The sequence below is a fragment of the Erpetoichthys calabaricus genome, chromosome 8 (assembly GCF_900747795.2).
Source record: "Erpetoichthys calabaricus chromosome 8, fErpCal1.3, whole genome shotgun sequence".
NCBI lineage: Eukaryota > Metazoa > Chordata > Cladistia > Polypteriformes > Polypteridae > Erpetoichthys > Erpetoichthys calabaricus.
Window position 1 is genome coordinate 116068138 of NC_041401.2, and position 24201 is coordinate 116092338.

Consider the following 24201-nt stretch of genomic DNA (forward strand, 5'->3'; position numbering starts at 1 on the left):
AATAATGATGGGTAAGTGAATAGATAGTAATAATTTTAAATATTAATAAAAAAAAATAACAGCTAATAATAAAGAACACCATTAATTAACAAGAGTAACAAATGTAATGCATATAAATAAGCTACAAGGAGCAGATCAGAGGACATGGGGGCAACACAGAGTTCAGAGCTCAGACAGCCAAGGGGTAGAAGTTGTTGCAGAACCTGACTGAGCTGGATTGGATGCTACAGTACCTTCTGCCAGATGGAAGTAGAACAAAGAGACTGTGGGAGGGGTGGCAGTATTCCTTCATAATGCTCTAGGCTTTGTGGATGCAATGCTTTATAGAGAGGTCTTTAATCGAGGACATAGAGGTTCTGACAATCTTTTCTGCTGTGTGCACTATCCGTTTTAGGACTTTACTGTCAGAGACACTGCAGTTCCCAAACCAGAGAGTGTCTGGTAAGAACATTCTCAATGGTGCCCCTGTACAATTTGGGGAAGTAGGCTTGACATCTTCAGCCGCTACTGTCATCTTTGCTATGGAAGTGGTGTTAATTGACCCAGTAAGGTCAACTTCCAGATGCACACCACAGAATTTGGTGCTCTTGACTAGTTTCACCGCAGAGCCTTTAATGTGCAGTGGGGTGTGGACAGCTTGGTCTTTTCTGAAGTCAATATTAATCTCTTTTGTCTTGCCCATGTTAAGAGGCAGATTGTTGCACTTGTACCAGTCTGCCAATCGTGGTATCTCTATTTTGTAAGCAGACTCATCCTCATTGCAAAAGACCCTCCACCACTGTGTCATCTGAAAATTTAGTGAAGGCATTGGACTTGTACTCAACTGTACAATCGTGAGCTGAGTGAAGAGAAGATTGCAGAGTTCACAGCCTGAAGGGATGCCAATGTTCAGCGTGATGGTGTTTCTGATGCAGGGTGTCTGGGGTGTCTCTGTCAGGAAGTCATGGATCTAGTCGCATAGGGATGTGTTACAGCCTAGCAGACTCAACTTCCTTATCAGCTTCTGAGGGATGATGGTGTTGAAAGCTGAAGTGAAGTCAATGAAAAGCATTCTAGCATAAATGTCTCTTTTGTCCAGATGGGACAGGTCCAAATGAAAAGTAGATGATAGGGCATCTTTTAGTTGAACAGTTTCGGTGATAGGCAAACTGGAAAGTGTAATATGGGAAGTCTGACTTTCAAGTAACCCCAGACTAACCTCTCAAAGCACTTATTGATGACAGGTGTGAGAGCTGTAGGGTGATAGTCATTGAAGCAAGAGACAGAGTACTTCTTTGGAATGGTTTATGATGGTGGTGGTTTTAAAGCACTTTTGTGAACTAGGGAAACATTGAAGATGCCCGTTAAAATATCTGTTAGCTGGTTTGTACACTCCCTGAGCACTCACAAGTTATATTCACATCAGCAGGGGACAAGCATCGTACCTGTTCTTCCTGAGGTGAGATGGACTTCCTAGTAGGTATGTCATTCAGGGCATCAAACCACGAATAGAATTTATTTAGAACATCTGGAAAGGAATCATTACCAGTGCAGACAAGTTGTTTGGTTACCCCACTTTTTATTTATTAGATTTCCTGTTTTTCAGTTTTATTCCTACCATCATGTTCTGCTCCTGGATATCCTCTTGCTGGATCATGTGAAAGGGGTGGAGGAGTCAATTTTGATAACCTTCATTTACTGAAATACTCACATATGATAAAAAAAACAATCAGACAGTGAAACGCCATCAAAAGGCTTTGTAAAGATGTTCAGTCCATAGCCAATAAATCTTTTATTTAAATAACTTTTTTATGTCCTACAACCTGGACTTTTTATTTATTTCAGAGGCTTGGTTAAGTGCTGGTGATTCAGTTTCTCTCCACAATCTTTGTCCTCCTGATTGTAACTTTTTTTTAGCTCACCTAGAACTGGTTGGGGTGGTGGGATTGCTATAGTTTTCATAATCGTTTTAAATGTAGTCTTATTTTTTCCAGTCATGAGGTTCAGTTGTTTTAAGACTGAGCCTACTAATTGCATTCTATGTGCACTTGTTATATCCAGAATGTCTATTAACAAGGATTTTATCCAAGAGTTTCTTTGAGTTCTTATCTTTTATGGTATCAACTGCTGCTTCTAGGAGATTTGAACATTTGCGTTTGTTGTCCAACAAAACCCATGGTTAGAGAATTTCTAGGTCTTGTGGACTTTTTTAATTTAACTCAGTTGGTTTAAAGTGTCATATATCAGGGAGGTCATTAGTTGGACTTAGTTCTAACACTTGACATCTCTGTAAATAGCCTGGACATTTCTGATGACAGCATTTCTGATTACTTTGGAGTGGTTTTTGAAATTAAATTTCAGTCCCCCCATCAGCTTCACTAAACCACAGTGCTACTCACGCAGTATACATGCTAATACATCGCTGCGGTTTTGTGATATCTTTTCTGACCTTCATTTACCCTTGATGTTAGAAGCCCTTGTTTATTCGGAATCTCATGACCTGGTTGAGCTTCTAAATTTCACTTGGAAGGATACTCTGGATCTGGTTGCACACTTAAAGTTAAGAAAAGCTATGGTTAAATCCGGTGTTCAACACTGGCTTAATAACACCTCTCATGCTCTCCAGACAGGAATGTGGGCAGGCTAAGCAGGTGTGGAAAAAGGATAGACTTCAGGCTTCGTATGAAATTCTCAGAACTTGCTGGAAGTTTTACCAAGAGGCTGTGAAAGCAGCAAAATCTATTTTTTAGATCTTGTTTAATTGCAAATGCTGCCTCGAGACTTAGGGTGCTGTTTAGCACCATAAACACTGTCTTAAATCCACCTGTCAGTGGATTTCACAATACTGATTATAGGGCAGTGGCATTGACCTCCATAATAATGAAAATATTTGAATGTTTAATTCTACAGTATCTCAGGCCTTCACTGCTTCTGTTGTTGAACATTTCCAATTTGTTTACTGTACCAGATGATAACTTAAGGTGCAGTGTACATGGCTATCCACCACATTTTGTGTATTTATGCCATGATTCTGTTTTTGGATTTTAGGTCAGCATTTAGCACATTCATGCCAGAGAGTCTCCACACTATACTCTTCAGTACTGTACTTACCCCCAGGATTTCAGACTTTCTGAGAAACAGCTGACAGAAATTGAATCTGGGCAGACATCAAGTATGTGTTCTGTCTCTTCTTCCTTACTCCCTCAACACCGATGACTGCACCTCCAGTGACACCTCTGTAAAACTACTGAAGTTTACCAGAGACACTACCCTAATCAACCTGATTAGAAATTGTTATGAGGACATAGAGGTGAATGGGTTAGTTAGTTGGTGTGCTCTCAGTAATCTAAACCTAAATATGCAAATAATGGTGGAAATGGTTTTGAAGTTTAGAAAGCACCCATGGATCCTAAACCATTGTTTACAGATGTTTATCACCATTGAAAAGGTGGAATCATTTACATCCTGGCACTAGTATTATTCACAATCCTCAGAACTCCATACACTTTAAATTATTTTTACTTTCAGAGACCTACTGTGTATTTATAAGGGGCATATTCCCAGTTCTACACTTTGCCATGACATGTCATATATTGTGTTTTTTTCATTATAGTGTTGTTTGTTGCTGTTGTGTAAAAATATGTAGTAGTGTCATATTATAGATATTGTACTGTGTGACATATTTTGCTGGGTTTTTTTTATTTACTAGCTATGTTATCTGGCTCCTTCCAGGAAATTTGGTAAGACATTAAGTGTTAGTTGTAGTACCGTGAGCTTTCTGTTCCTGTTACTATGTAACTTGTTAACTGCTTTTGTTTTTTTTTTATTTAAATAAACCAAGGGCAAATATTATTGACAGGCAATGTGGTGTAGTGGTTAAGGCTTTGGACTTAGGATTTCATACTCTGAGGTTGTGGATTCAGATCCTCCTACTGACACTGTGTGACCATGAGCAAGTCACTTTACCTACTTGTCCTCCAATGAGAAAAACAAAAGAAGTGTAACCAGTTGTATTTCAGATGTAAGTTGCCTTGAATAAAGACATCAGTCAAGTAAAATATTATATTTTTACTTATTAGGTCACTGGGGCCGCTTACTCTTGAGCATGCTATACACAATTGTCTATGAGTAAAACATTAGCCATAGATTTTGTTGATGGTCATTGCAAAACATAATTTGACAGCAAAGTGTATTCTTTTGAATTGAAACAGGTAATCAGTGAGAATAATGTGACATTTGAGAATAATTTATTTTCATTCGGGGTTTAACCCTAAATATTGATATGTCAAGTCCTTTCTTGGCTGGATAGGTACTGACAAAGATGTATCATCCTGCCAAATTTCAGCTTTTTAAGTAAACATAGTGTTTTTGTTGATGAGTGAGTGAGTGTTTGAATCAGTCAACTTTGCATATGTATATTTTCTCTGTGGCTATGACACAGAGACAAATTCTGATCAATTGTGCTGCCTGAAAGTAAACTTCAAGTAAAATAATTATTTATTGACACAAAAATCTGAATTGATAGATTGTACTAAATAATGTACAGATACAGACAATGATAGAAGACGGCTGCTTATTTAATGGGTTTCATAATTATATTATTGTAATGCTGCCTTTAATTTTATTGGTTACCTAAACAAGGAGGATGCATTGCAAATAGACATGCTTTTGATTTTGCACAAAACCTGTCTGTATACATATTCCTGTGGGTGTCTTGTTTATTCTTTTATTTTTTACCCCCCCACCCCCACTACAGTCTTTGATCTGTGTTGTAAAAAAGCATCTCTGTCAGAGAACATCCGCACAGGGATGGTTGTGCAAAAAACAGCATCAAGGCCAATTACAGAAGACCTCTAGCTACACTGATACGTTATGATTATGACTTGCCTTCTGTTCAGCCTGCCATCTGGTCCTGGGAGCAACAGAGATGTGACTGGAAATAAGAACACTAAAAGAAAGCATTCTGTCTACTGTTGGGTGTTCTGTTTTGAATTTGTCATTTTAATTGGAAGCAGTGCTTTTTGTGAATCTCGTACACACTGCTATATTCTTTTATTTATAGGTAGTTTTGAAAGCTAAGAACCATCAAGTAATTTGAAAATGCATTCTTGGCTTTGTATAAAGCAGGCACTTCACAACATGCAATACTTGATAAATATTATTAGAATTACAGCTGCATTTTCATCTGATTCAAGCTTGTAAGTGTACATTTTAATGGATGTTTTTACTGTTGGTTTATTGCTTCATTAAATGCATCTGGCACATTGTAAAGACCCCCACCCCCAGTCTTTAACTTTGCCAGTGTTGCATTAGCATTCCCTAAATTGCTCCCTTATTGGCTGTCTGGAAAATGAAATATGAAATTTAAAACCATTGTCACACGTCCCAAAAGGTCTCGAGTTTGATGTCAGATTAATTGTGGTGAAGCTCAATACTTCATGCTCCAGCTCACCAGGCTTCTCAAGGTACCCATGCACAACGAACAGTTGATGATCTCGTCAAATAGAGAAGGGCTACTTTCTAAATCTGATGTAATTTGGATGAGGCCCACTCTAATCTCCTTCTTCATCAAATGTCACCAGGCTATGATCTGACCTTTGTAGTGCTCATATGTGATGGACCTTGAATCCTAAATAGAAGGGAGTGATTGGAGGGAGGGGGAGTTGGAGTCTATATCTCAGAAGAATCTTAAGTATTGGCTTGCATTTCTTTTTTAAAAGCTGCACTGCTCTGCAAGTTAATCCAGTTAATGAGTTTTGTTATGTTTGGAAAATAAAGGTCAGGTTTGTTATCGTATGTGTACAAAATGACAGTGTTTATGTGCTTTGATTAATTTTCCAAGGTGTAGGAGTTTAAATATCTCAGGGTCTTGTTCATACGTCAGCTTATAGGGCATACCAAAACCTAGCAGTTTGTTGTTGCAGTGTCAGCAGGATTATGTTCCTCTTTAAAATAAAGCATTTTAACAATGTTTTATTATCTGTTTAATTTCAGAGAGTAAATTTCTGACACCGATTGAAGGAGCTCATATAAAGTACTCCTTCTGTCCACATCCAGCACTGGAACAGGTGATGCATCTACTGCCACAGAACCTCCTGGTTAGTGGTAGTGACACAATCCCAGGAGTGGTTCAGCCTGTGGCAGACATAGGTAAGAAGTTTAATTTTAGAAATGGTTACTAGAGTATTACTGTATTCCACACAGACACTGTCACTTCACTACTCTCTAATATCCTAATTTATGCACACTACTCTTAAGCGTGTTTACTAAAATTGACAAGTATTGTTTTTTTCATTATCATCTACAGCATGTACATGATAAGTTGAAAGTTATTACTCATGTTATGCAACTTCAATTACTTTCCTAAGTATTTTTTGATTAACGTTCTTTGTTAAAGGTTCTATATACTGACAAATGAAGGATTATTTATATTTTTAAGAATGTTTAAAGTCACTTAATATGTTTGCTGCAGTCCTTATTATTTAGAATGTTAGGTTTTTGTCATTCACTACTTGTATACATTTGCTTGGTTTTCCTTTGGGCGCTTTTTCTGTAAATAGGTTTAATGGTATGTGTACCTCAGAAAGGACTCACAATTATCAGTTCTTTGGCATAACTCAATATCTGTAATACAAATGTGTATTTAAGACTGAGCAGCATCTTGCATTTTATTATTCAGTTCAATTTAATTAATTTCTATTTTTTGTAAATTTCTCCTGATTAAATGTTTTGCTTGTGCCACACCTGATGCACAAACATGGAGTAATTCACACAAAAAAAATGACAAAGGCTGCTTTTTTTATTTCCTCTTGTAGCATTTCAGTACAAAGTGGAGATGATGTGAAATGGATGGATGTAGCTGCATTTACCCAAAATTACCAAAGTTCAGCAGCTCCAGCTTGTAAATGGGATTCAGCAAAAGCCTGACGCATTGAAATAATTCCACAGACAAAATATCTTCGTTTTTAAAAGCTTTAGCAAAAATTCAAAGTTAGACAGTTCATACAAAAAAAGAGAAAATTGAAATAGCAAAAAAAAAAGAAAAGTTCATGTTAAGAAAAGTTCTGTTCAAAGCTTATATTTCTTGTTTAATTTTTTATTGTTACAAATCCCTTCTAAACGTTTCTAAATCATTTAAAAACAGTCAGAAAACTGTATGCCTTTCCCATTTCTATGCTGCAAATGGGTCTTTTAAGTCCCTGTGCACTGGGACTTATTCTAAACAACACCTGATTCAATTAACACACTGTATCTTCATTTTAGCAAGAAAGTTCAATTTCGTGCTAACTTACAGGGGGTAAAGACTATACCATTGTCCATGACTATGACTAAGCAAACACTAATATGAATTTAACTTAACTTAAAGCATTAACTCTCTAAGATTGGCTCTTACAATGAATGAGAGCTTAAACTGCAGAGATGTCTCACTTTTGGGGTGATGTGAATTACCAGTTAGTGTAGGTTTCTGATCACTAACAAAGTACATGCATTTTTAGGGGGGAACTTGAGTAGGCAGAAGCACGTTTTGGAATACGGTAAGACACTGCAGCTGTTATCTCACTCCACTGGCTGCTTGTCCAGTCATATGGTATGTAATGGAATAGTAAACATTTTACAGAGCTTTGCTTAACAGGGACTTGTTGTGCCAGAGGGGTGGAAGGACACGTTGCAGATGCATCACAAGCTTAAATGGCTTCTTCAAATGTTGAAGTCTTTTTTATCTTTAGGTGTCATATTGCATGAACTGTCATCATGGGTAAAACCAAACAATTTGCAAACAGTAGAGCTAATCCTACCTGTTCTTAGCTCTTCCCCTTCTGATCCCTGCTCCATTTTTTCTGTCATGCACTGTCAGGCAACATTGGTAGAGTTGACAGAGTCATTAGAAAAATTGCTGAAGATCCTGGGGATTTTTTTGTGTTCAGAAGATGTGAAAAATCAAATGAAAGTGCAGAACATTGTGATATTGGCTGTTGCATATTGATTTCCTTAAACTGGAAAAGTGGATATGTTGCCAAGCCATACCTGCATATTGTACCTCTTCCCTGCACAAACAGGAAGCCCCATCACATGGCATTGCAGTTTTGAATTTAAGATCCGCCTCTCCTCCTTTTTCATTGGTCAGAAGTCCTGTTTTCACTTTAAAAGTGCAATCCTCTGTCCTGTTTATGCACCACTTTTATTTTCTGGAGTTATTTAGTTAACAATATTTTAGAAAAAATACATGCATTTTCCATGTTGTGAGCATATGACTGGATAACATGATATGTGGACTATTAGACATGAGAAACGTGAGATTTTTTTCATAGATGTTTCCAATATTGTTTGCTGTTCACTATTGGGTTCTGTTCAGTTGAAAACTTTACTTAAATCCTTTCTCCGTGAAAATATGTCTTTAATTTTTTTTTGGCCTCCACTACAAACTGCATGGGTTAAGTAACTTAAAAAATACCATTTTTGGATGCATTACTCCTTTAGAGGATATGTTTTGTATTTTTTAAGTCAAACTATTTTTTTCTCAACCAAGGTATAAATTAATTTGCCTCAGAAAATTGCATTCTTAAGTGAAGTATATCTTCTAAATTAAAAAAAAAAAATTGTATCTGTTCTTGTGGTATAAAAATGGGAGCTACAGGGCATTGATGCAAAATGAAAACGAGTTATAATTTGCAGACTATAGCCACATTGAAGCACCAAAGGTTTTGATTTCAGAAAACATACCTTATGCATTTCTGAAACAAGAAAAATACATTGGAAGTAATATATTTTACCACAAATTCTTGGCACTTTATTGTCTGTGTTAAGGACACATTCCTGTTTAGTTAGTTTTCTGCACACAGTAAGGAAGGCAGTAAAACAGTAGGTGACCACACACGTGTCTGAAGTTGTTAATGTGGTTAAATGAGCTGTATAGTATTAGCAGTGGTAATGTTGTTTTACTAGCAAACTGAATACTGAGCAGCTCTTGTCTACAGAGGCCGTGGTAGCATGGCTTCTTCACTAACCTTTTGTCTTAGGTTTGAATCTTGTTCCCAGTCATAGTTTTTGTGGAGTTTGCATATTCTCCATGAGTGAACTCAGGGCTTCCTTACACATCTCTAAACAAATGTAGACTAGGTGAACTGGCAATTCCAATTTCATGCAAGTGTGAGTCTAAATCCTGAGGAAAATTCTATCTCACACATACAAAAAAACAAAACAAAACGTAGCAATGAATATTCATTGTTATTCAATGGAGTATAGGACTGTGAATTAAAACCATGTTAACATGTATCTGATTTGACATTGAAAATCACTTAGTAAAAAAAAAGGTTAGCAGCTAAGTGTCATCCATCCTCTCCTGTTTCATTTTGCTTAAAAGGGAAAGGTAGATTTTAGCATAGCCTCCCTGTCAAATTGCAGGTCAGTTATATAATCTTGATGGCTGTATCTGCTTGTCTGCATTTGCAGGTGTGTTCACAATAAATAAATAAATAAAATAGGTGCTGGAGCTAGCATGCTAATTAAGAAAATTAACAACCTGTGGCCCACCTTATTTAATATGCAGCCAGTTTAAATAATTGCATTCATTTTTGCTCTGTATGTAAATAATGAGTGAATGCTTTAAAGTGCATTATACAGTATATACAATCTTGTAATCCTGTAATAATATGTGTGTCGGTCATATCATTTTATTAGAATATTTTGCGATGCCTTATGACTAGTAAGCATTGAACACAAATTACAAATGTCATGGGTTTCCTCAGTTTGTAATTGTGCACAATTGCGAATCTTTATATAGAGCGTCCAGCAATTAATGAACTGTTTGCAAGTTTTCTTTCTGTTCCTGTTGGTCTTCACTTGTTTCCTCACATGTGCTTTTTTTCTGGTTTAAAATGCTACTAAAGTATCTCCAAAGAAAGAAGAAGCACAGACAGGTCTCTTTTTTTGTCAGACTCCATCCATGTCTACGGATGATCATTCACAGTCTTCCACTTCTGGAATATTGTGTGCAAAAGAACCCCTTGTATGTAAGCACAGTAACCATTTATTGATTTATTCTGTGTTTATTAGGAAATAGGTATGTGGATTGCAAACTCACATGCACACACACACATACACACCTCCTGGACACTTTCTGGGCAGCTCAGACAAACCTTTTTTTTTAAATATAAAAGATATCCAGAAAGTTGCTGGTTCAAATCCCTGTTACTGCCAAAAGCGATCCTACTCTGCTGGGCCCTTGAGCAAGTTTCTTAACCTGCAGTTGCTCCAGGGATGCTGTACAATGGCTGACCCTGTGCTGTGACCCCAAGGGATATGTGAAAACTGACAAATTCCTAATACAAGAAATTGTATAAGGTGAAATAAAGAACAAAAAAAACCTTTCAAATAAATAAGAGAGAAGGATGTAATTACAGTAAGTCATAATATGGTCCTTATTAATGAAACCCTTGAAGCAGAAAAAATAGGCCTGTCCAGCTTTTTTGCTCTTTAAACATTATACAAGTATAAAGCTAATATTACTACTAAAATGCAAAATATTTATCAACCTATATGCTAAATATTATTAGTTTTTCACATTTCACCACAGTTGCAATAATAATTTAAAAGAGTTTAGATATTTTTCAGTGTATGATTTACTGATGTGCCTGCTCAACCTTGAAGTGGGTGCCTAGCCAAGATGACACAAAGGCACAGTGCGGAATGCTCAGTGTGGTAAAAAGAACTCCAGAGTAACAAATCAAGTCTTAATATAGTTATTGGAACAAGTTAACATCTCTGTTCACGAGTCAACCATTCGCAAAACATGGCCACTGTTCACCAAAAAACATTGCTGCTCGTGGCATCATTGCCAAATGCCATAATGACATTCCACAGTGCCACTGTTTTGTGGACTGATGAAATTAAGATTGAATTGTTCAGGAAGAATATTCAGCAGTATGTATGAAGTAAAAAGGACACTGCATTTCAACATAAAAACATCATCAAAACTGTTAAGTACAATGGAGGAAGCATCATGATTTGGGGTTGCTTTGTTGACTCTGGGCCTGGACAGATTGCCACCATCAAGGGGAAAATGAATTCCCGTGTTTATCAAGGTATCTTAAAGGATATTGATTTTTTTTGGATTTGATATTCTTTGTTAATCTCTGAGGGGAAATTGTCTCTTCACATTATCTTTGAGGGTCAGAGTGCAGGGTCATCCATTGTACAGTGCACCTTGACCAGTTTCCAGGTTAAGGGCCTTGCTCAAAGCCCCAGTGGAGTAGGATACCTTCTGGAAGTAAAGGGATTTGAAATGGCAACCTTCCAGGTACCAACACAGATCCTTAGCCACAGAGCCGCCACTCTGCCATGTCAGGGTTTCTGTCCGCCAGCTGAAGCTCAATGGAATTTGGCTGGTGGAGCAGGACAATAAGTAAATCTAATACAGAATGGCTTCAAAAAAGGAAAATCTGCCTTTTGGAGTGGCCCAGTCAGAGTCTAGACCATCAATCAATAGAAATACTGTGGAATGACCCCAGATGATCTATTCACTCTAGACATCCTAAGAAAATGCCTAAGCTGAGGCAGTTCTCTAATGAAGAATGGTCCAAAATTCCTCCTAAATGTTACGCAGTTCTGATCTCTAGCTACCGGAAGAACTTATTAGTGGTTATTGCTGCCAAAGAAGGTTCAACAAGTTACTAAATCCAAGGGTGCACTTTTTCATATCATACTGTGAATGTTTGTGTGTGTTCAACTAAGATGTGAAATATATAGTTGTTTCTGTGTTATTATCATAAGCATATGTGTCAGTCAACACTTGTGTGACTTAGATGAAAATCAGATTTTATGAGCAATTAATACAGAATAGTAAGTAAGTAATTTGAATCTATGCTTTTATGTTCTAGTGACTTAATGTGACTGCAGTGAAAACCTCTGCATTCTTTAATGATTTTGAGATGTTGCTACTATTTTAAATGTGTTTTAGTGGCACACAGAACTGTCACCTATTAAACATCATCTGTGCCAAACTGAAATAAATAGGAATTATGAAATAATCACATGAAAAAGTACAATGATGTATAAACTACCAGTTAAAAGTCTGGAACACCCAAATATTTTCATGTTTTTTTCTATAAAAATGTATCCTTTTTTTTTAGGAACATAACATTAAATTGATTGAAAATATAGCCAAAACATTACTTGTGTTTCTAATGGCTATTACTGATTGAGGTCAATAATTTTTAATTTATTATTTGCATATGACTGCAAAATAATATGCCCAAGTTAAGTGGCCCTCACTCTGGACACCAATGAGAATCGGTTATTTAACGCAAGTGGTGTCGCTTTGGAAAGTCTATGTTATTATGTTCACCAAGGGGTGCTGGTTTTTATAAATAAAGGGGCATGTGCTCTGGAAACCAAGGGTGACCCCCAACTCACCAAACTCCATGGAACCTCGAAGTCTAATAATAGTGAATGCTGTGCAGTATGGAAATCGAGGGAAATAAACCCTAGGGCTGCATATGGGTTTTGACCGGTACTAAAGGCAGCAATTTATTTTATAGAAAAAAATAGGAATTTCTCACTGCCATTGATGCTGGCAAAAAATAAAAAAAAGATATTATCATTGAATTTTTAATTTCACAGTCAGCTTTGTCAACTATTTGTGCTGAAAGACTGCCCTATGAAATCCCCTTTGAACAAGGAACCCCAAGCTCCTTGTTTTAACAGAATTTGACCTGTATATATTTATTTGCCACATTAAATTATATTCTAAAGTGAAGGACATTTTGAGAAAAAAAAAAAAATTACTAGCCTGCTTTTATATTTTATAATCAGTCCCTCCAGAATTTCGTGGGCTTTTTTTGTGATTTGTTGCAGCCTAAAATGCCTGATTTTGCTGTGAAATTTGCAGTGTTTTGAGGATTTATTTTTTCTATAACATTGCAAGAACAAAAGAATTTACAAAAATAGTTTCAACTGTTTTAGTGTTCTATGTAACCTTTCCAAAAAAAGGTACAGGATTTTAACAATATTAAGGTTTAAATATGCACAGAACATTGATATCAGGTGTCAGTAACAACAAATCTGTTCAAGTACTTTCTTAAAATAATAGACTTAATATAAATAAAATAATGAAATGTTGGAAAACTGAAAAACCAAGTGTGCATTTTCTGCATCCAAGTTCAGAATTTCACATTACCTTTATACATAGTATGAGCAAAATACCACTGAACGTCTCTTAAAATTGTTTTAACAACACACCATATAAAGTGTAAATCAACAAAAAATATCACTGAAATTTGGTCTACATCTGCTCATAAGATCAAAAGTATTAATTTATACTGACAGACATCCATAACAAAGCTGAACGCTTTATTTTTCTGAGAACTTATAACTCATGAAACCAAAATTCATGAAGTCAGAATTGATGGGAGTCAGTCCTGAAAACTGCCTAAATGTTCCCAATGTCTTCCTCTGAGTCTTGTTCACAATCTTTTTCCATCTCATTCCTTTCAAAAGCCCCACTGGTAAGGCGCTGGTTGTGGTACAAGAAGACCAAGGCTTTGAGGATGTTGTTAATGATTGATCTTCTTCGGCTGGACAACACTAGCTTGTAAATGCTGTTGCTTCGTTCAGCATCTGTTAAGTTTATGATGATGTCTTTGTATCTTTTGGCCAAGACGCTGAGCACAGGAAGTGTCTCCTTCAACCTATCCCGAAACACATCTAGATCAATCACTCCACACACTGAAGCTCTGCTGAACCCAGGTGGTTGAAGTAGGCCTCAAACTCGCCTTGAGGGACAGCACTGAAGCCTGGGATGTTTTTGTAGCTAGAAGCACGTTATTCATAAATGAAGTGTGATGACTTACTGAAGGAAGTTGATGGCAGGTTGTCCACCTGACAAGTATTTGGTGAGCTTTTCCTCTGCATTGTTGTATGCTCGTTTCACTGTATTGAGGATGTCTGTGTTAATGGCAAAGGAGATGTCACCTTTTAAAGTACTTGGCACAGGCTTCATACTGCATCTGTTTATTTGCAGCAAAGATATGCACCAATGTCTGGATTTTGTAGCATTTCATGGAGTTTCTCCACAGAGAGCAGTGTGCTTTTGCAGCACATCTGTGGATAGAATAAAAAATTTAATTAGTCAAGTGTTTCAATGCAATTAAATAAAGTAGATAAAAAAATCATTGATGTACAGTACATGGCATCTGTAAGAAATAAATTTTGAATGTGTGTATTTAGGTGCAAGTTAACGTGAGTAGGGGTAACGTAAAATGTTATGTTTACACATATTGAGTAATTAAGATACTTTAAGACAGAAGGAAATGGTCTTTACTTCCATTTCTATCTCTATAAACTCCTTGTAGTGTACGAAATGTATTGCATGGTACCGCACTGCGCAGAACCAGCAATTCTACTGTGTAGAACGTGGATTTGGATCCATGGTTGCCATCCTTCCTGCTGGGAATTTTTTTTGTCATGAACTCCAAGTATAGTCTTTTGCGGGAGCCGGCTTTGTAAAACATCTCTGAGAAGCTCAGCATGAAAGCATTCAGCTTGTCGAAAGGTCTGCAGAAGGCATCGCTGATGAGGTTCATTATGTGTGCCATGCATGTAACGTATAGTGAGTTTAGGAATAAAGATTGCAGTGCAGCTTTATATGCTTTCTTCATATATGCTGCATTGTCTATGTCAAACACAATTACATCCTCATTGGCTATACAGTATTCTTGCAGAAAATAGACCACAAAGACAGAGACAGTCGAATGGTTTTACTCCTGTAAGAAGATAGATCCTCCCAGATTTAGCCTTTTCCAGGGTTGCAATGAGAATGTTGAGTAAACATCTCCCCTTAAATCTGGAGTCTCATCAAATATGACAGCAACAAGCTTTTGAGCAAGATGTGTTTTGAGTACCTACTTTTGTTTCTAGTAAACTGTGCCTAAGTATTTCTCTTGAAGCTTGTGAAATCCAGGAATGCTCCTCTGTTGATTACATTTTCTCTGAGGAATCTTTGCATTGCAGGGTAGTCACTTTGAGAGAGGGGAATGTTGACTGCATTGCATGTGGAAACCAAATTTTCACAAGTCTTAACAAAAAGTAAAAAAAAAACAAAAAACCACATATTGTATTTAGTACATATCAAATACAATAAAACTGGTTAAGATAAGTTACCCACTCCACTGTTACCTTCACTAATAAAATATTGTGTGAACTTTTTTGTGTATACTCTCTCATCTGCATCACTGCTTAAGTGACATATGCCACACAAACTCACACATACAACTTTAAAACATTAAAGCACGTAAAAGCATGTTTAATCGTTAATATTTTTATTCGTAAACATATTTATGTCTCTCATACTTGCTTGAAAACACCCACACACACTGCTCACACATACATGCACACACCATTTGAGATGCAGACTGACAGGCCTGCCTCTGTAACTTTCTAATTATGCTTCTCTAACATTTTCCATAAACGTGTATTTTAATCTAACTCACCTTGTTTCTTTCAGCACTTGTAACTAATCTGGGTGCAACAGCCTGTCTTGGTCACTTGTTATGTCTGTAGTCTAGGCTTTTCAGCCATTTTCCGGGCATATTTTTTGGTAAAAAAGTGCCTGTCATGCGATGACTTTTGTCTGGGTTCTACCACAATATTGCACATGGTGCAAAACCGTTTACTGCTACTTTCATGTAGTACTTCAGGAAATTGACTGGCACAGACTTTAGTGGTAATATTTGATGGCAGATGTGAACTTATTCATGTAGCACATGTCTTCATCCTGCAGGCTCAGCGTCAAAGAAGTGAATCTTGGGAGGGAGCTAATGTGATTGGTCAAATTTGTGGAAAAATTGCGGCAAATGGACAAAATTACAAGGCCACAATATATATGTGGGGATTGGTTGAATTAGCATTAATAGTTGAGATTGCGACATTGGATCATCCTGGAGGGACTGTATAATGGAGCTATTAGGTACCAATATGTAAAAAAGCCTCAAAATTTACCGAATATGTTAATTTCATAAAATACTGATTGAAGTTTTGAACTACTGATCCACGTTTTCAGATTTCACATGTTTCAAAACAGCATATCCATGTCATTTTAAGATGAATAAAGCAAAACATTGATGTGAGGTTCAGCCATTTTGTCTTTCTCAGTGTCAATCACTCAGGGTCAGGTGTGATTAACCACAGGAAAGACATTGCAGTCTCTGTAAACTAGCCATCAATAACTGAAGAAAGTTACACTTAGAATTGCTCATATGTTTAACTATAGAAGCTTATTTTCCTAATTTGCTGCCGCTGGCTTGATAATGCATGTATGTGCTTCAGTGGTCTAGTGAGAGAAACACGGAGCATGTGTGAACTATGTAATCGAATGACAAGAACTGAACAGATGTTACGGGTATGTGTTGTGATGTTACAAGTTACATCATACAAGTTGATAAATATTTTGTATATCTTTATTTGTAACTTAGACAAAGCAATGTAATATTAGTGTTACATTATTGATAATAACAGCAATGGTTTGATGGTTTAAGAACCCCTTCCCCCCTTTTAGGACTGAATCTCTTTGTAATTTTATGACAGAGTTGGGGTAAATGCCTCAAACAAGTTTGGCTAATATTTCTCTGCAGGACTCCCAGTCAACCCCCACAGGAAAGCCAGGCTACCTAACTGCCAAGCTTTACCTTAACATATGGTTTGGAGGGCAGGTGTGAAGGTGTTCTGTTCCCCCCATTGGTGTGAAGTATGGCTGTTTGGAACTGGCTTGTATCAGAAGCCTTTAAGTACCATGATGTCCTATTGGCTATAGGGGTTGGACAGAAAACCTATAAATTTGCTTGCTTTGCACAGCTCTCTTTCTGTTACCAAACTGATGAAAGACCATCTCACACCATGAACTGAAAAGGACAACACAATGAAGAGCACAACTCGGCAGCCATATTGAGACAGGCATGCGGTCTGTTCTGAAGAAAGCTGACCACAAATGATGCCTTAACTAGAGACATTTTAAGTAACTAACAAGTCTGTGTGCCTTCTGAAACTACACATCACCATTTATCAGGTTGTATGGTATATATACATATTGTTATTATTTATGAATATTATCAATAATACATTATTTAAATTGTAACTTAACTCCTGCTTTTCTTTTACTACACCTTATTGCCTGAGGTTATAAATCTAGAAGGGAAGTTGAGGACAAGTTATATGGTACAATACCTTATAAACAGTGTTAAGTCTGTGAGATTTGAGGCATTCTGACAAAGGCTACATATTAATAATACAAAAGGTGAAAGTAGAGTAATACAAAAACAGCATGCATTTAATTTTAGTCAGGTTAAAGTTTATTAAATTTAGCTGGAGATATTTTAGCATTGTCTAAGTGGCAGAGCTGTCATTCCTGTCTCAAAACCCTAAGTTCTGTATAGGGTTTGCATGTTCTTCCCATGTGTTTATAGATTGGTTGGTGTCAGTGAGTTTACTCACTCAAAAACATTGTTCTCAGTTCTTTTATTACCTTATCCCCAACAAGAGCAACTCATCTTGCTTTGTAAAATTTGATACAGGTAGTTGTCAATTTTTGACCTATGCATCTTATGACCATTCGACTTAAGACCACTACCGCACCTCACAGGCAAACAACAACTTTCGCCATGCCAGATCCATATGCCGTGACTCATTCATCTCAATCTCAGTTTATTACTTATAATGGTTTCAACTGCATTCGGTTACATTTGTCTTAACAATTACAGGAAAAACGCAATTGATCTTGACAGACACAGATGAAAGCAACCAAGCGGTATGAGGGAGGAAAGAAAGTGAATTTGATCAGAAGCATATTTAAGTTATCTCATTGTAACCGGTGTTCGCCTCATGCTCTGTACTCCTGCATTCTGGCTTTGAATCTGTTAACCTCCAAAGCTCCTGCACTGTGACTTAAGATTTGCCTCTCTCTACAAACCACCACAAAGGGGTAATGAAACCACACTGAACACCTTTATCTGTTAATGTTTATTATTAACAGGCTGAAATGTAAAAGCAGAAAAAATATGAGTGCTCAAACTCTGCCGGTACTGTTCCTCTTTTAATAGTTAACACAGTGAACACTGGGAGACGCTTGCACTAATGTAACATAACACAGAAAAAGAAAGAATTCACGAAGCTGTTAAAGGTTAGGTACTCATACAAGCAATTGCAATTGCTTTGTCCTGGGTATGACATTAACCTGCATCTGGCCCTGCAAGCGGCCCTCCAACTTGCTAGGAAAACTTGGAAGCTGGTGACAGAATTGGCACTCCAGCAGCCGTAAAAACCTTTGTGGTGCCAAGGCATCACCTGTTGCGCGTCGTGTGCGATTGGTGTGGCCACGCGCTTTACACAGCGCACACTACCGTTCCCATTCCTGTCTTTACCATACGCATGCACAAACTCCAATAGGGCTGATAGTTTATGTAACAAAGTTTGAATTTCATAAGTAGTAGCTGTATAAGCTTAAACATTTCAAATAGATTATCTTGTGATCAATAGGCATATTTACTGTAAATCTGTAATAAAACTTTTTACTTAACTCTTTTATGGGCGGGCAGAGGGTGAAAGCTATACATGTCAATAAAACTCACTGTTATGTTAAAGGTTGACCCTCTTTGCTTGGAGGACTGTTAGACTCGTTGACTTGATGTTGAATCCTTGCATGTGTGAGTGGCATAGAGTAAGCAACGTTTAGAATGGCATCAACATTGGGTGAGAGAGTGAAGCGAAAGTGCAAAGCAAAATACTCAGTGGATGACATTTTGTGTATATTTTATTATTTTGAATTGGACTCTGACTTGTTGGACTATGATTTGGTGCAAATGATCTGGGGCCTCATGTATAATGCCATGTGTAGAATTCACACTAAAACATGGCCTACAGACAAAAACAGAAATATGCGTACGCATAAAAAAATCCAGATGCATAAATCTGTGCATACACCAACTTCCACGGTCTTCCACTACATAAATCCCAATCAGCATGAAATGTAACGCATGTGTACATGCCTGCAGTCCCACCCCAACTCCTCCCAGAATTATGCCTCTTTGAATATGCAAATCAATATAAATAGGCCCTTAAGTTCAGCATTCTGTGAAAAGACAATGGCAAAAGCACAGGGAAAAAGAAGAATTTTAGAGCATACCAAGTCAAGGCAAGGAAAAAGTACTATTTGTTGGTTTAAGCAGTGGTGTAAACAACAAAAGAAAGTTGATCGAGTGACATAGAGTGGCGGAGAAACTCAAAAGTTCACATTCAGAAAGTCGCACAGTGCCGAAATAAAAAAGAAGTGGTTAGATATCTGCCGTGAAAAGGAGAGTTGTAGCCCACCGTCTGAGTGTCATAAGAAAGAAAAGAAAATAAATAAACAGGGACACAATGGGGGAAAAAAGGTTGAAGTTTCCACTTTAATCATGTAGTTTATTTTGTCATTAAAGTAGAACATCATAAATCGGAACTAAAGCAGCATGTTAAATGCTGCGTATTCTATGTGTTCTTCTGTGTGCTCTATGTGTGTGTGAATCACTATGTGCTTCTTAAATGGGCTATATCTTATGCCGACAGGACACAGAATACATTATATTAATGATATTACAGCTCTCAACAATTTAGATATTAAGATGTATACTTGATATTTTCATGATGATAGGAATTAAAGAAAGTATAAAACATGGGGGCATGTTGGCGCAGTGGTAGTGGCAAGCTGGCGCCCCATCCAGAGATTGTTCCTGCCCCCCGCAAGATGCTTACTGCGCTGTGCGTGACCCTTCAGAAAATAATTTAATGCAGCAGTACTGTCTCTTTCAAATGTACTAACTCCCAATGCCTGTCATTCCTTTTCTTTCTCCAAGTAACCAATAGCCACACAATCAGCTCTATAATAAATGTCAAGCCACCTGTAAGCTTAGAATGCCGATTCTTCAAAACCTTTAAGGAACATTGAAATATCTTCGTAATACATGTTTAATTATTCTATCCATCTATCCATCCAGGGTCGGGCCAGTCCCAGCAAGCATAACGCTGTCCACCGTGTACACACATTTAATTATAAACAGTGTACATTATTTAAATTAAGTTAAAAATTTATCTGTATAATGTAATATATACTTTACTGCATTTCATCTTAAAAAGATATTAAAAGCTCCAAGAAGACAGCGCTTGGAAATCTAAATCGACTCAGAAGACAGTCATCATCATCTGTAAATATGTGCTCTCTTCTATCGAATTGAATTGAATTCCTTGAATCTCATTGTACCATACAATAACAATAAATATGTAAATCCTCCATAAACTTATTTTCCTATAAAATTGTAAAATAATAACAACAACAATAATAAATAATAATAATAATACAATAAAAAACAATGAAAATATACAATATGAAAGCATAAGTGGCTCAGGTTGTGCAATATTACAACTGTAATGCAAGTTTACAATAAGGTAATTGTACTTATAAGTACAAACAGTTCTACCAGGAGTACTTGATGGACTGATTGAGTGTATTTTATAGCTTTGGAAATGAAACTTTTTCTGAACTGCAAGGTCCTTGCAGGAAAGGCTCTGAAGCGTTTGCCGACTGGGAGAAGTTCAAGTAGATTGTGTGCATGGCTGAGGCAGCGTGTGCTAGAAGCTGAATCCCAATAATTCTCTCCTCTCTTGACACAGTCTGCCATACAGCTTTCAGATGAGCTGCTGTACAGCTGTGATTCCACACTCAGATACAGTGGGTTAAAATACTCTTGAGTGGTACACTGAGAGTAACAATGTTAAAGCAGCTATAGTTTTTGGAATAGTTTGTCCATTCCATGCACCATTATATGGTTTACAGGTTGATTACAATCAGATGCCTTAAACTAAAAAAACGATATGTGGTTAATTTCAGTGTATTTGATAAAGCTGCATCAGGAATGTGAATCTGAAAAATAAAGGAAAACCACGCAAGAACAGTAGCACTGCTTTGAAGTGGGGTGCCGCCAGTTTGCAAAACCAAGCCGAAAACTTGTGTATGCAATGGTTTCAGTTGGTGTGAGAATTTGCGTGGCTTTATACCAAGTTTAGTTTTTATACATTGTAATGTGAGTGTGGAAATGGCCTTATGCAACATTTTTGTGCATACGCACCATTTATACATGAGGCCCCTGGAGATTGAGATCTGAAACGAAAGTAAGGTACTGGTATCAGCTGATCAATCCTCAGCTGATACGCCCAGCTGCTGCACTTGCCGCTGCTATATCTCTAATATGCAGCAACAGCACACTGCATGCAGCAACAAACGTTTTATGTTGATTTATGTGAGAAACTATTATTACTTTGTGTGATTTTTAGAAACCTGAGTTTTTTGGAAAAATATTCAGCCCTGGGAGAAAAGGAAAAATAAATATCAGCAATATGATAAGCTAATGCTTTAGTAATGTTGCCCCACTTCTCACTTTTTCTCTCATGCGGCACAGCATGGGTATGTGAGTTTTATAGCGTGGTTTGTTTCGGGGCAGGAAGCTGCTGCAGCATGCATTTCACACACTCTTCATGCTGCACTTTATGGTGCTGTTTGTAAATGATGGAAAAGATTAGTAGTGCTCAGAGCTTTTGTCGGGACTTGTTTTCTGTATTCTGTACAGAATACATTATTCTGCTGCTCATCTGACTCTTTGAACCCGAACCATCTCCAAATAATTGAGCCATTGTTTTTTCTTTTTACCATCCAGCTCTTCTTCAATAGCTTCCTTCGTGTTTTTATCCGTCTCCATCCTGTTGCTGCCTGCAGGACTTACTGAGTGAAGAGGTAGGGGAGGGATGAGTTGTGTTCAGAGAGGGAAAGAGGTGGGGCAGAGAGACAAACAGAGAGAAAAAAAAGCGAACTTGTGGCTGTACGAGAATAATTTTAACACAACATAGACTCGATATAAACAATATTTTCTCATCCTATATCTTGTATAAAAATATGTAAATATTTTTTAAAAACTTGTATATCGCTTAGCCCTAGTAATAAGCATAATATAGTTTGGCAAATGGTGGTGGGGTTATCATAACTTCACCACGATGCATTCTGCAAGCACACAAGCAAGTTAGAAACTTATCTTTATCTTTATAAAATAGAATAAATTGTGAAGCCTTTATGTCATCCTTGCAGACATTGTAGAGGCACAATTTGGTCCAGTGCTCAGCAGAATATATCAAAAATAAGATGAAAATTTCACTGTTCTGGGTTGCTATTCATTGACAGTAAATTAAGATGTATTTGTAAATGTTTACATGTATCAGATTTTTTGTACAAAACATTTACCACATTTGTTTTTTTACCTAATAGAAAATCATAAAATAAAAAAATGAATAGGCAAACAAATTCAAGAGTGACTCTTCAGTGGTTTAGCCTACCAAGGCATGTAGCCAAGAAGACTACTGAAATAGCATATTTGGCCTAATTTTTAACTTGTAAAACACTTCACCTTAAGTGTACCAAGGCTCATGTGTGCTATTGGTAGGTTAAAATCACACATATACAAGGGCAAATGTTAAACCACTAAACTAACCAGCACCAGAATGGGACTTAAGTCTGGTAACTGAATTGCTGCAGCAGTCATGGACAAAATCCCTATTTTAAACTGCTAAAACAGGCATGGTGTTTTTTTTTTTAAATTGATACAGATGCTTCACTTAAGTACACAATTTCCTGGGGCAAATTAATGGTTACTGTTTTTGTGAAAAAATAACTTGAACTTGAAAAATACCAAATGTATCTTTTAAACAATTCAGGATAAAATCAGACATTTTTACTGTATGTTTAGGGGTCTTGTGTTCCAGTAATTTACTTGAAATCTGCTGAACATAGAGTATCATCTTCTTCTTCTTTTGGCTGCTCCAGTTGGGGTTTGCCACAGCGGATCATCTTCTTCCATATCTTTCTGTCCTCTGCATCTTTCTCTGTTACACCCATCACCTGCATGTCCTCTCTCACCACATCCATAAATCTTCGCTTAGGCCTTCCTCTTTTCCTCTTTCCTGGCAGCTCTATCCTTTGCATCCTTCTCCCAATATACCCAGCATCTCTCCTCTGCACATGTCCAAACCAACGCAATCTCGCCTCTCTGGCTTTGTCTACAAACTGTCCAGCTTGAGCAGACCCTCTAATGTACTCATTTCTAATCCTATCCATCCTTGTCACACCCAGTGCAAATCTTAGCATCTTTAACTCTGCTACCTCCAGCTCTGTCTCCTGCTTTCTGGTCAGTGGCACTGACTCCAACCCATATAATATAGCTGTATATTAAGTGAAAAGTTGCCACCTAACAATATTTTCCTGTACTTCTTCTTAATTTCTTTGACCTTTATCATTATCAACATCTTACACCCTTAAAAGAAGTATTTCCTTTCCAATAATTCCACTTCCAGTGGTCTGATTTTACAGTTTTTCTTGTGACAATGAGGTTAGTGCATTAATTTGCAAATGCTTAACTTACGCCATAATGCAATACAATTTGAAAAGCATCAAATCAAATAAATCATGTCAACATCACATTTATACAGGAATCCAGTTTATTAGTCAAACATGTACCCAGATATGAAGGCAAAAATTGACATTCATTTACAAAATAATGTTTCTTTGTTTTACCACACATTAATTTTGGTATTGTTGGTACTCCAGACATGCTATGCCGTTCTGGTTTATTCTGGAGATATTTTTTTGCACATCACTTCTACACTCAGCCTTTATGTAGTAAGGCAGCCTTTAAGTTGTTATCTGAATTTGTAAAACTTACAGCCTCAACCCATAATAATGTAGTTTGCGACTTTTTTTTTTTACCTCATTACTCTTTATCTACGAATATACCATATACAATACAGTTTTTTAAGCTTGCTCAATCCCGTACAGGGTCCCGGGGGGCTGAAACGTATCCCAGCAAGTAAAGAGAGCAAAGCTGGAACAATCCCTGCACAGGGTGCCAGTCACAGGCTGAATACACTTACACACATGCACACACTAATCACCCACTAATTTAGCATCACCAATCCTCCTAGCATGAATGTCTTTGGACTATGAGAGGAAACCATAGCACCCATGTTCTAATTCACTCTTAAACCTAAAACTACAGTTTATTGTTTAATACTAAGATGTTCTTGTTGTTCTTGTTAATGTAAGTGGAAAATAAGTCATTTTGATTTTCTATTTATTATTTTAACACTTTAAAATTATGACTATAA

The 24201-nt window shown here is 37.0% G+C and overlaps 1 protein-coding gene across 1 annotated transcript in view; it reads left to right on the forward strand.

Moving 5' to 3' along the window:
• Positions 1 to 24201, forward strand: part of nphp4 (nephronophthisis 4) — a 735573-nt gene that overhangs the window by 195718 nt on the left and 515654 nt on the right. Inside the window, exon 5 of the mRNA XM_051931213.1 lies at positions 5974 to 6129. Within this exon, the coding sequence (XP_051787173.1) occupies positions 5974 to 6129 (156 nt within the window). The remainder of the gene's footprint in view (positions 1 to 5973; positions 6130 to 24201) is intronic.